The following is a 13,408-nucleotide window of genomic DNA, read 5'->3' as shown; positions in this document are numbered from 1 at the left end:
AAACTGTGGACGTCGTGTCCTCCGGACCAAAGAGGAAATGAACCATCCGGATTGTTATAGGCGCAAAGTGTAAAAGCCAGCATCTGTGATGGTATGGGGGTGTATTAGTGCCCAAGACATGGGTAACTTACACATCTGTGAAGGCGCCATTAATGCTGAAAGGTACATACAGGTTTTGGAGCAACATATGCTGCCATCGAAGCAACGTTACCATGGACGCCCCTGCTTATTTCAGCAAGACAATGCCAAGCCACGTGTTACATCAACGTGGCTTTATAGTAAAAGAGTGCGGGTTCTAGACTGGCCTGCCTGTAGTCCAGACCTGTCTCCCATTGAAAATGTGTGGCGCATTATGAAGCCTAAAATACCACAAGGGAGACCCCCGGACTGTTGAACAACTTAAGCTGTGCATCAAGCAAGAATGGGAAAGCCTTCCACCTGAGAAGCTTCAAAAATGTGTCTCCTCAGTTCCCAAACGTTTACTGAGTGTTGTTAAAAGGAAAGGCCATGTAACACAGTGGTGAACATGCCCTTTCCCAACTACTTTGGCACGTGTTGCAGCCATGAAATTATAAGTTAATTATTATTTGCAAAAAAAAAAATAAAGTTTATGAGTTTGAACATCAAATATCTTGTCTTTGTAGTGCATTCAATCGAATATGGGTTGGAAAGGATTTGCAAATCATTGTATTCCGTTTATATTTACATCTAACACAATTTCCCAACTCATATGGAAACGGAGTTTGTACAAAAGAGGCTCTTCCCCCCGCTTATAACAGTCAAAATGATGTTAAATGTCCATTTTATTCGTAATTTTTATGTATTTCACATTGTTTTCTGCATGTGAAACTATAATTATTCTCTATAAAACATGTCTTGTGATATTATTATTTTTGAGATCTTTATCGTGTCATGATCCGTTGCCCGGATCATGTTTTGTTGAGTTAAAGACTCCCTTAGTTCTGTTTCAGCACCCTTGGGTTTGTGTTTTCTTGGTTGCCACGGGTGCTGATTATTTTCACCTGCCTCTGATTAGTGTTCGGGAGGCTCACCAGCTCCCGGGCACTAATCAGAGAGCTATTTATTCCTGCTTTTCGCCACACTGGCTGTCTCGTTTGCTTCCCGCAACAGTTACAGTCGACGATTCTTGCTTCTTGTTCTCTATGCTAAGCTTTGCCACAGCTTCCTATTTTTTATTTTCCTGCATTTTTGTATTCTGGACTGATTTATGATTGTCCTACCTGCACACTGTCTCCGGAGTTCCGTCCGCATCTTGGGGAAATGATCCGCGCATTAACATGCGACCCCGCCGTAACATACAGAGTTGTAAAGGATATTTTACAAGCTACAATAGCGGTTGTCTTTATAAGCTATTTAAATTAGGTAGATATTTTCAACATAATAAAAACAGTGCAAGGTATATTTAAGTTTAATTTAGCATTTTTTGACTACTAATTTAATTTAAAAAACACTCATTTAAATTGGATTATTTAGCTTGGTTGTAGTCATGTTTTACTCAGATAAATGCCAAATTGAAATGTACTTTGTTTGGTCCATCTGCACCACCGTACAGAGTGAGAGAATGTAAGGAACAATTGACAATAAATAGTATTTTTTCATTATATTAGTAAGTATGTTTATGGGGAGAATTGCTTCGGTTTTCATACAAGTCGGTTCTTTTTGGAACGGATTTCTAACAAAAATTTTTCTTTGAAAACAGCGCCTCTGGTGGCTGCAGCCAAGTAATGCAGGCCACGTGATATTGTGTTTTAGTGACAAATCCTGGGGGGAAAAAAACCTTTGGAGACTGAGGTTGTTCGTTAAAATAATTAAAAAAATTAAATGTGAAGTGAATTATATTTATATAGCGCTTTTCTCTAGTGACTCAAAGCACTTTACATTGTGAAACCCATTATCTAAGTTACATTTAACCCTTGTGTGGTGTTCGGGTCTGTGGGACCCGTTTTCATTTTTTATTAAAAGAAAAATGATACTATTAATTAATTTTTCAAACTGAGACTCACTGACTTTGGCTCATTTTCTGTGAAGAACATATCAGAATACATATTTAATGACCACACACACCATACACCCCCCCTACACATTTCTATTACATATAAGATGTCCGGTAAGTCCCCCCCCCCCACACACACACACACACACAGCAGGCCTAGACAGAAGGAGGACAGAGTGTAGGTACACAGAACATCAGAGGGTCAAATGTGCGAGAAAATGAGAGCAGACAGTGTTGACAAACAATGCTGCAACCTTGTGTGGGAACCGCAGGTGCAGAAACACAAAAGAAGAATCCCTGTGGGATGCAGAAACTGGCAGAGAAATTTTCCGTGCAGCGTTCATATTGTTGTTACTCAGCCAGCGTTTGTGGGTCTGATGGACCCGTTGCATTTTGTGGCTTTTAATGCCTCACAATCAAACACTTTTATGTTAAAATACTGAACAGATGTTTATTGGGATAAGGTAAATCCAAATGTTTATTGGGATAAGGTAAACATCTGTTCAGTATTTTAACATAAAAGTGTTTGATTGTGAGGCATTAAAATGCAAGGGGTCCATCAGACCCATAAACGCTGGCTGAATAACAACAATATGAACATTACACAAGGGTTAAACCATTGTGAGTGGCACTGGTGACTTGGATGGCAGAAGCAGGGATTGAACCTGGAACCCTCAAGTTGCTGGCACGGCCGCTCTACCATCCGAGAATGATTACTTACTAGGGCTGGGCGATAAAACAATAACAATATATATCGCGATAGACATGTGATCAATATCAATAGAAAATGGGGTCGATAGAACGTTCGCTAATTTCACTGAGTTCTGTTAGAAAAAAATAGGAAGAAAGGCGGAGCCGGAACCGCAGGGCATTCTGGGGGGTGTAGGCAGAGGAAGGGCTTTGGCCTCTCGACCTGTCACGGCCGAGCCTGAACCGCAAGGCATTCTGGGAAATGCTAACAGGAAAAAAAAATAAAAAAGCAACAACGGCTAGCTGACGACGAGGAGTGAAACGAAACGGGAATATGAGTGCGGCAGCACGAGAGGAAATTGTAAATAAAAAAGGAAACGTCACGTCACCAGTTTGGCAGTATTTTGGATTTTTTAAAATCCGATACGAATCAGAGTAATACTGTCTGCAAACTTTGCAAGGTCGTCGTCCCGACCAAGTCTGGGAACACGACAAACTTATTTGACCACCTGAGCCGCTCTCACCCGCTGGAGTACAGCAGTATCAAACAGCCACAACCATCTACATCAGCCGGTGCAAGTGGAACAGCACCGAAGCGGAAACAACAGACCACCATCGTCTCGATGGTGGTCTGTTGTTGCCGCAGACAGTATTACTCGGCAGCAGTGCCATACGACAAAAATTCAAAACGTTATAAAGAAATAATGGATGCAGTGGTGCATCAATTAGCGAAGGACATGCTACCGCATAGCATAGTTGAGAAGTCTGGGTACAAGAATCTCATACACGTGCTCGACCCCCGTTATGGCCTATCTGGCCGAAAGCACTTTTCCAAGACAGCTATTCCTAAGCTTTACACAATGTGCAGGGAATCCGTGGAAAAGGAGATACTGAAGTTGGTTTGATTTTTCCATAAATGACTGAAGAGGGTAACAGGTTTGTTTTGTCACAGATGTTCAGACGCAAGTTTATTCCGATGTTTACAATATTCTGTAAGACATGTTTGTTTCTGCTTGCTTAATGTGACTGTTATTTATTTGCATATATTGTTACCAATATGGCTTTAAAGCCTGAGTTGTACACTACTCATTTCTTAATTACAATACTTTGCACATTTTGTTGGATTAAGCATTTATTTAATGTCAATATTTGCACATCGACCAGTATTTTCATTTATTTGACTGTTTTTCATAATGCTGACCTCGTTCTAAAGGTTAAAGGTTATATTTAAAATAAAAGTATTTAAATTCAGCCTTTTTTCTCCTGGTCTTTTTTAGTCATATCGCCCAGCCCTATTACTTACACTTTTTCTGCTATCTATGCTAGTGGTTCACAAGCTTTTTCCCACCAAGTACCCTCACACTTGGCTCCTCAAGCACCACCCTAACGACCAACATAGCAGGCCTAAGTTAGGGATGTCAAACTGGTTTTCATTGAGGGCCACATGGCAGTAATGGCTGCCATCAGAGGGCCGCTTGTATCAGTGACTAATGTATGAATATGACTCTGGATTTCATTATTAATCATATAATTTTTTTAAGTAGACTGTCCATTTTACAGTAAAAACTAGAGATGTCCGATAATATCGGACTGCCAATATTATCGGCCGATAAATGCTTTAAAATGCAATATCGGAAATTATCGGTATCGGTTTCAAAAAAGTAACATTTATGACTTTTAAAAACACCGCTGTACGGAGTGGTACACGGACGTAGGCAGAAGTACAGAGCGCCAATAAACCTTAGAGGCACTGCCTTTGTGTGCCGGCCCAATCACATAATATCTACGGCTTTTCACACACACAAGTGAATGCAAGGCATACTTGGTCAACAGCCATACAGGTCACACTGAGGGTGCCCGTATAAACAACTATAACACTGTTACCAATATGCGCCACACTGTGAACCCACACCAAACAAGAATGACAAACACATTTCTGGAGAACATCCGCACTGTAACACAACATAAACACAACAGTACAAATACCCAGAACCCCTTGCAGCACTAACTCTTCCAGGACGATACAATATACACCCCATTATCGGACATCTCTATTTACAACATTATGTTGTTCCTGGAAAAACAGTACAAGTTTTTTTTTTTATTCTGGGAACTTAGCTGCCGGTTTTTCTACCGTAGAAACAAATGTACCGTCTTTCCAGTTGTAATACATAATACACCGTTAAAAACTACAACCCAAGATTTTACAGTCAAAAACTGGCAGCTTGGTCAACAGAATTTTAACGCAAAAAAAGTAGTTTTTTTCAATTTACAGTAATATACTTTAAAGAACAACTTAACCTTTATAGTAATTTTTATTAATTTAATGGGTAGATCGGTGTAAAGTGAAGTATTTAGACAAAAAAAACTTGGAAAGTATGATAATATACAGTTATATTTGTTGCAATATTGGATACTAGTAAAGTTTAAAATGTATGCATTTTCAAGCAGTGCATATATTTTTCCTGTCAAAATGAAAACAATCCATTACATTTAGTGAGAAAATATACAGTACTTTATTGACACATATTTACTGGTGTTTGCGGGCCAGACAAAATGATGTCGCGGGCCAGACCTTGGATTTGACACCTGTGGCCTCAGTATTCATTAAAAACAAGGCAGGGGTTTTATTTGACAAGTATATTTTTTGTCCACGGGTGCATGACACACAGTTTGAACAGTAACACTGTGTTTAAAGGCCTATTGAAATGCGATTTTCTTATTTAAGCGGGGATAGCAGGTCCATTCTATGTGTCATACTTGATCATTTTGCGACATTGCCACATTTTTGCTGAAAGGATTTAGTAAAGAACATCGACAATAAAGTTCGCAACTTTTGGTCGCTGATAAAAAAGCCTTGCCTGTACCGGAAGTAGCGTGACGTCACAGGTTGTGGAGCTCCTCACATCTGCACATTGTTTACAATCATGGCCAACAGCAGCGAGAGCGATTCGGACAGAGAAAGCTACGATTTCCCCATTAATTTAAGCGAGGATGAAAGATTCGTGGATGAGGAAAGTGAGAGTGAAGGACTAGAGGGCAGTGGAAGCGATTCAGATAGGGAAGATGCTGTGAGAGGCGGGTGGGACCTGATATTCAGCTGGGAATGACTAAAACAGTAAATAAACACAAGACATATATATATACTCTATTAGCCACAACACAACCAGGCTTATATTTAATATGCCACAAATTAATCCCGCACAACAAACACCTCCCCCCTCCCGTCCATATAACCCGCCAATACAAATCGAACACCCGCACAATACACTCAATCCCACAGCCCAAAGTACCGTTCACCTCTGCAAAGTTCATACAGCACATATATTTCCCCAAAGTCCCCAAAGTTACGTACGTGACATGCACATAGTGGCACGCACGTACGGGCAAGCGATCAAATGTTTGGAAGCCGCAGCTGCGTACTCACGGTACCGCGTATCCAACTCAAAGTCCTCCTGGTAAGAGTATCTCTTGTCCCAGTTCTCCACAGGCCAATGGTAAAGCTTGACTGTCATCTTTCGGGAATGTAAACAATGAAACACCGGCTACGTGTTTGTGTTGCTGCAGCCGGCCGCTAATACACCGCTTCCCACCTACAGCTTTCTTCTTTGCTGTCTTCATTGTTCATTAAACAAATTGCAAAAGATTCACCAACACAGATGTCCAAAATACTGTGGAATTTTGCGATGAAAACAGACGACTTAATAGCTGGCCACAATGGTGTCCCAAAATGTCCGCTACAATCCGTGACGTCACGCGCAGACGTCATCATACCGAGACGTTTTCAGCAGGATATTTCGCGGGAAATTTAAAATTGCACTTTACTAATCTAACCCGGCCGTATTGGCATGTGTTGCAATGTTAAGATTTCATCATTGATATATAAACTATCAGACTGTGTGGTCGGTAGTAGTGGGTTTCAGTAGGCCTTTAAATATAAGAAAATAAAACCCCCGCACTTTAGTCAAGCGATTCCTTGGCGTACCACTAGATCAGGGATGTCAAACTGGTTTTCATTGAGGGCCACATGGCAGTTATGGCTGTCATCAGAGGGCCACTTGTATCAGTGAATAATGTATGAATTTGCCTCTGGATTTCATTATTAATTATGTAAATTGTTTTAAGTAGACTGTCGACTTTACAGTAAAAACTTTACATTTACAAAATTTTACTAAAGAATATAGCGGTTTTTTTTTTCATTTTTAACATTTTACGGTAAATGGAAAAACAGTACCACTGTTTTTTTTTGGGGGGGGTGGGTTTACAGAAAAAGCTGGCAACTTATTTGCTACAATTTTTATGTTAAATTGACATTGGTTTTTACAACATTATATTGTTAATGGAAAAACAGTACAAGTTTTTTTTTTTACTCTGGCAACTTAGCTGCCAGTTTTTCTACTGTAAAAACAAATGTATCGTTTTTCCATTTACAGTGTAATACACCGTTAAAAACAAGATTTTACAGTGAAATTATGGCAGCTCAGTCAACAGAATTTTAACACAAATTGTTTTTATTTTTTTAATTTTCAATATGCTATAAAGAACACTGTATAATTCATTGTAATTTTTATTAATTTGATGGGCAGTTTGCTGTAAAATCATAAGTCAAGCCGATATTTAAGTATTTATTTTCATTTAGACAAAACATTTTTGGAAACATACTGTAATATTTGTTGCAATAATGGATACTACTGAAGTTTAAAATGTGTGCAATTTCAAGCGGTATATATATTTTTTCTGTCAAAATGAAAAAAAAATCAAATTACATTTAGTGAGAAAATCTTAAGTACTTTATTGACATATCATTTCCAGGTGTTTGCGGGCCAGATAAAATGATGTCGCGGGCCAGATCTGGCCCCCGGGCCTTGAGTTTGACACTCGTGCACTAGATGGACGCGTACCGCAGTTTGAGAATCACTGGTCAAGTTGTGGACCCTCAGCAGACCAACGTGGCTTCCGAGGGTCTCGGGAATAGAACCCTGGCGATTGTGTGTGAGGTCCAGGCTGCACCTCAGGAATTAGTGAAGTCATTCATCCTCGCAGCGGAGCTTTTCTTAATCTTTTATAACCGCAGCTTAAAAAAATAAATTAAAAAAACATGCTACGGACCCCAAATGTGCCATTAAAGCATTTTTAAAACGACACAACAAAGCGCCTCTCTACTGCAAGGCTGCTACATCACGTGACCTCACTAATGACGCGTTTTTCTCCCAAACCAGCAAGAAACAAAAAGGATCTTACCTTTCTCTGTGATGAGGAAACATCTTACAAAGTGTTGGACGCCTCGTCTCTAAACGAAACAAATGTTTAGTTTCACTCAAACGGGCTTTCTCCCGCGTTCCTTATTTTGTAACTCACCCCATGTCGCTATGGTAACCAGAGATGTAAAGATGCTTTTCTGTTCCCTCTATCATCCGTGAGAATAACAACCAAGAGGAGAGTGGGTCAGTTCCGCAGCACCTTGCTGTGTTAAAGCCACGAAAAATTGAGATTTTTTTCCACACATAAAAATGATTCTCCTCTTTTTGTTTCCAAGGTCCGTCTTGGTGCTCACAGCTCGTTGGTCTGCTTGGAACTTGACGTCCTCCAGCCCGCGGCTCACTCTCATCAGTTAACACCAGCAGAACACCCTCCCCCTGCTGGCGGCAGCGGGAAGTGCAGATCCGAGGTTCTCCACTCAACACTGCCCTCTAGTGCTCCTGCTTCAAATCAACGATATTTCTTTGTAATATTTGCCCCATACGTGTCTGCTCATCTCTATAAAATTAGAATCCATCCATCCATTTTCTACCGCTTGTCCCTTTCGGGGTTGCGGGGGGTGCTGGAGCCTATCTTAGCTGCAACACAGATAGACAGACAACATTCATATCGGGCAAAATATTATATTTGATTTCTGGGGTTTAAGTCAGACAAAGCGGCCAATTAAAGGCTTGAAAAGATATTGCAGTCGTTTTTTGGAGTTTACTAGAATCAGGTGTTTTTGTAAGTTCTGCAAATACAAAAATTAGTTTTTTACTCAACTGTCACACTCTATATGACAGTTATTGAAACATAACTCCTAAACCAACCATGCAAAATGGCTAACAATGCCTGAAATAATGTATCTTCTTGAGTTTTACTCGAAACATATGCTTTTTTTAAAGGCTGGCAAACACAAAAAATAGTTTTTTTACTCAATATGACAGTAATGTTCTTAAAATCCTGAGATAAAAACAATAAACATGTATTCAAACATAACCCCTAAACCAAACATGATAAATGTCTAATAATGCCTGGAATAATGTATATTTGTGGGTTTTACTAGAAAAATTATCTTTTGTAAGGTTTGCAAAGACAAAAAATCATTTTTTTTACTCAATAAGACAGTATAATATGAAAGTTATATAAACATAACTCCAAAACCAAACAAGCAATATGTCTAAAAATGCCTGTAATAATATATCTTTGTAAGTTGCATATTTGCGGGGTAAAAACTTTGTAACGCCCGTGGGTGGGCTAGAACCACCGACCTTTTGGTTGACAGCCGAAAGCGCTAAAACCGAATGCGCCACCTAACCTAACCTATCCCATAACCCCGGAGGGTCGTTGGGGCACCACAGACGATCTCCATCCCTCTCTGTCCTCAGCAGCTCTCATTGCCTCAGTGAGTTTCAAGCGAGTCCATTCTCCGATGTTATCTTCCCATCTTTTCTTTTGTCTCCCTCGTCTCCTGCCACCTGGTACGGTGCCTTGCAGGATGGTTTTTGCAAAGGCCTGAGGATCTGGTGACGTGCCCGTACCACCTCAGTTTCCGCTTTATGACCGTGGTGAGCAGGTCATCACGTGGGCCGACGGCTTGGCTGATCTTTTGCCGGACTTGTTCGTTAGGGACATGTCGGGTGTAGGAGATACCAATGCGTGCGTCTTCTGTAGGATCTCATCTCCACGCTCTGAATTCTCTTCAGGAGCTCTGCTGTGAGGGTCCATGTTTCACAGGCGTGAAGGAAGATCGAAATTACAAGTGAGCGCTGTAATCTCACCTTTGATGCCAGACTTGATGTTTGTGTCTTTCCATATGGGCTTGAGTTGTGCCAGGGCAGCAGTTAATTGAGCACTTCTGGCAAGGACTTCCCGTTTGGATCCTTCATCGGACACGATTGCACCAAGGTACTTGAAGCTTGACATCGTGTCTAGTGCCTGTCCATTGACTTTGATGTCTGAGCGGATGCCAGTGTTGTTTGTCATCATTTTTCGGCATGGATTTCCATTCCATACACTGTAAAAAAAAAATCCTATTTTTATGGTTAATTTACTCTAAATTTCTACTGTAATTTTTCTATTTTTTTTAAATAGTTTATAAAACTGTAGAATTGAAGACATTATCTGTAAATAAACAATCTGCCTGTTATTTTAAGTAATATGCCAGTAATGACAAACTATGTATATTTCTTTTTTTTTTTTACAGAAAAATACCAAATTAATTATACATAGCATTTTCTGTTTTCTTAAATTACTTTCAAATTCATGTAAAATTACAGTAATTATCTTTCATTAAATATGTAGCTTGTTATAGAAAAGTCTATGTCCATACTAACAATCTAACACAGGGGTGTCAAACTCAAATACAGAGTGGGCCAAAATTTGAGCTGAGGCAACCTTCATTATCGAACGAAGGTGTTCATCAGTCATTATATCTCGTAGTCCACCCGGACCACAGTCTTGGGGTCGCACCTTAAAGGCACTGCCTTTAACGTCCTCTACGTGCTGTCGTCACGTCCGCTTTTCATCCAATCTAACTTCGTTCAGACCCAGTCACAAAGTCTGTGCGGCTTCTGTGCGCACACATGAGTAAATGCAACTCATACTTCATCATCAGCGATACAGGTTACACTGACGGTGCCAGTATAAAAAACTTTAACACTGTTAGAAACATACGCCACACTGTGAACCCACACCAAACAAGAATGACAAACACATTTCGGGAGAACATCCGCACCGTAACACAACATAAACACAACAGAACAAATACCCAGAATCCTTTGCAGCACTAACTCTTCCAGGACTAGGGTTGGGTATCGTTTGAATTCGAACGATTCCGATTCCGATTCTTTGTTTCAATTCCGATTCCTGGCGATTCTCGGTTCCGATTCTTTTAAGAGGCAGGGTCAAAAAAAAGTTTTGGATATTTTAAATGAGCTAGCTAACCTACATACAGTCTTTCTGAATGAAATAGTCTGACATTCTCCATCAACCAATCAATCAATGTTTATTTATATAGTCAATTTTTATTCTATTAACTTTTTATGAACTTTACTATAAATTCCTCACAGGGCTGTTTTCAACTAGAATATAAATATCAAATAAATGAACTTGAATATAAACATTATAAATACATTTTCACAGGGGTACACTTTCCGAAATTTAAACTTCTGAACGATTCCGGGAGAATCGGAAAGTTAGTCCCGGTTCCAATCGATACTCGATACCCAACCCTATCCAGGACGCTACAAAATACACCCCGCTACCACCAAACCCCCCCCCACACACACACACCTTGTAGCGTCCCGGAAGAGTTAGTGCTGCCAAGGATTCTGGGTATTTGTTCTGTTGTGTTTATGTTGTGTTACCGTGCGGATGTTCTCCCGAAATGTGTTTGTCATTCTTGTTTGGTGTGGATTCACAGTGTGGCGTATATTTCTAACAGTGTTAAAGTTTTTTTATTCGGCAACCCTCAGTGTAACCTTTATCGCTGTTGATTAAGTATGCGTTGTACGTACAGAAGCCGCACGTGTAATGTGACTGGGCCAGCACTCGTTGGACTGGCTGAAAAGCAGACGTGACGATTTTCGGGAGGGGCGCTGAAGTTTGGAAGACTCCCGGGAGGGTTGGCAGGTATTAGAATAGCGGTGAATGCGGAGTTACCGCGGCAATATATAATCGGCGGGCCAGCTTTAGTGTGAATTTGATATCGCCTCAAGGGCCAAGTGAAATTACACGGTGGGCCAAATTTGACACCCATGCTGTAGAATAAAGGTATTTTTCTGCAGAACTGTTTGCATCGTCACTTTATTAAAGGTGGTTGATCTTAACAATTCAGAAAAAATCTGTAAAATAATGGTATTTTTCTGTGAAACTGCCAGCATTGTCAATTCATTAAAGGTGTTTGATCGTAATAATTTGGAAAAACTTTGTAGAATTAAGGTATTTTTCTGCAGAACTGTTTGCATCGTCACTTTATAAAAGATGGTTGATCTTAATAATTTAGTAAAAATCTGTAAAATTACGATATTTTTCCGCAAAACATTTCATGAAAATTTCTGCAAATATAATGTTTTTGATCATTATTTGGTTTACAATGTTTTACTTTAACTTTATGGTTTTCGTTTGGCAGCCGTAGCTGCCAGTAGATGACCGTTTTTTTACAGAATTTTTTTTTACAGTGTAGGCTCGGGAGGTGGTATCAAGCCTTTCAACTAGACTGGCAAGTTCTCTTTCTTCTCCAGCTAGCCCATCAATACCATCTGCAAAACGGAGGTTGGTGATTGGTCTGCCTCCAATGATGACAGTTCCTTCATGATCTGCCAGGGCATCCGTCATGATACGCTCCAGAAAGATGTTGAAGAAAATGGGAGAGAGAAGGCATCCTTGGCGCACTCCAATTGTTGTCCTGAACCAGTCTCTGATAGCGCCATTGTAGAGAACTGCGCTGGTAGCTTTATTGTACAGATGTTGAATGACTCTGACAAGGTTAGGACTGATGTTATATTTCCTCATGGTTGCCCACAGTGCAGCATGCCATACCCGATCAAAGGCTTTCTTAAAGGCTACAAACAGATGGTGTAAGTGTTGTTGATGCTGCAGGTGTCTCTCACAAATGATTCTCAAGTTGAAAATCTGTTCTGTGGTGCTCCGCCCTGCTCTGAATCCAGCCTGTTCTTCAGCTATGATCAGTTCAGCTTGGGGTTTTAACCTAGGACTTTGCTGGGATGGCTAATAAGACTGATGGTGCGGTAGTTTTGGCACAGCTGGAGATTGCCTTTATCTCCAACTGAATGCGCCACAGAGACAATTAAAGGCCTACTGAAAGCCACTACTACCGACCACGCAGTCTGATAGTTTATACATCAATGATGAAATCTTAACATTGCAACACATGCCAATACGGCCGGGTTAACTTATAAAGTGCAATTTTAAATTTCCCGCTAAACTTCCGGTTGAAAACGCCTTTGGATGATGACGTATGCGCGTGACGTAGCCAGTGAAACAGAAGTATCGGTACCCCATTGAATCCAATACAAAAAGCTCTGTTTTCTTCTCATAATTCCACAGTATTCTGGACATCTATGTTGGTGAATCTTTTGCAATTTGTTTAATGAACAATGAAGACTGCAAAGAAGAAAGTTGTAGGTGGGATCGGTGTATTGGCGGACTACAGCAACACAACCAGGAAGACTTTGACTCGGATAGCAGACGCGCTAGCCGACGCTAGCCACCGACCGCACGGATGATCGTGGTGAAGTCCTTCGTCCTTCCGTCGATCGCTGGAACACAGGTGAGCACGGGCGTTGATGAGCAGATGAGGGCTGGCTGGCGTAGGTGGAGCGCTAATGTTGTTATCATAGCTCTGTGAGGTCCCGTTACTAAGTTAGCTTCAATGGCGTCGTTAGCAACAGCATTTTTAAGCTTCGCCAAGCTGGAAAGCATTAACCGTGTATTTACATGTTC

The 13,408-nt window shown here is 40.5% G+C and overlaps 1 protein-coding gene across 4 annotated transcripts in view; it reads right to left on the bottom strand.

Moving 5' to 3' along the window:
- Positions 1-13,408, bottom strand: part of LOC133630620 (homer protein homolog 3-like) — a 104,460-nt gene that overhangs the window by 89,010 nt on the left and 2,042 nt on the right. For 2 of the 4 annotated variants that reach the window (XM_062022211.1, XM_062022214.1), the window contains exons 2-4: positions 8,259-8,403; positions 8,063-8,168; positions 7,946-7,994 (exon numbers count right to left, since the gene is read on the bottom strand). In XM_062022211.1, the coding sequence (XP_061878195.1) occupies positions 7,946-7,968 (23 nt within the window). In that variant the 5' untranslated portion in view covers positions 7,969-7,994; positions 8,063-8,168; positions 8,259-8,403. Of the gene's footprint in view, positions 1-7,945; positions 7,995-8,062; positions 8,407-13,408 lie in introns of all 4 variants that reach the window. The other 2 variants (XM_062022213.1, XM_062022212.1) reach the window with 2 other exon arrangements.

Source organism: Entelurus aequoreus, linkage group LG16, assembly GCF_033978785.1.
Source record: "Entelurus aequoreus isolate RoL-2023_Sb linkage group LG16, RoL_Eaeq_v1.1, whole genome shotgun sequence".
Lineage (NCBI taxonomy): Eukaryota > Metazoa > Chordata > Actinopteri > Syngnathiformes > Syngnathidae > Entelurus > Entelurus aequoreus.
The sequence above is the reverse complement of the archived record's forward strand: the minus strand, read 5'-3'. Positions and strand labels throughout refer to the sequence as shown.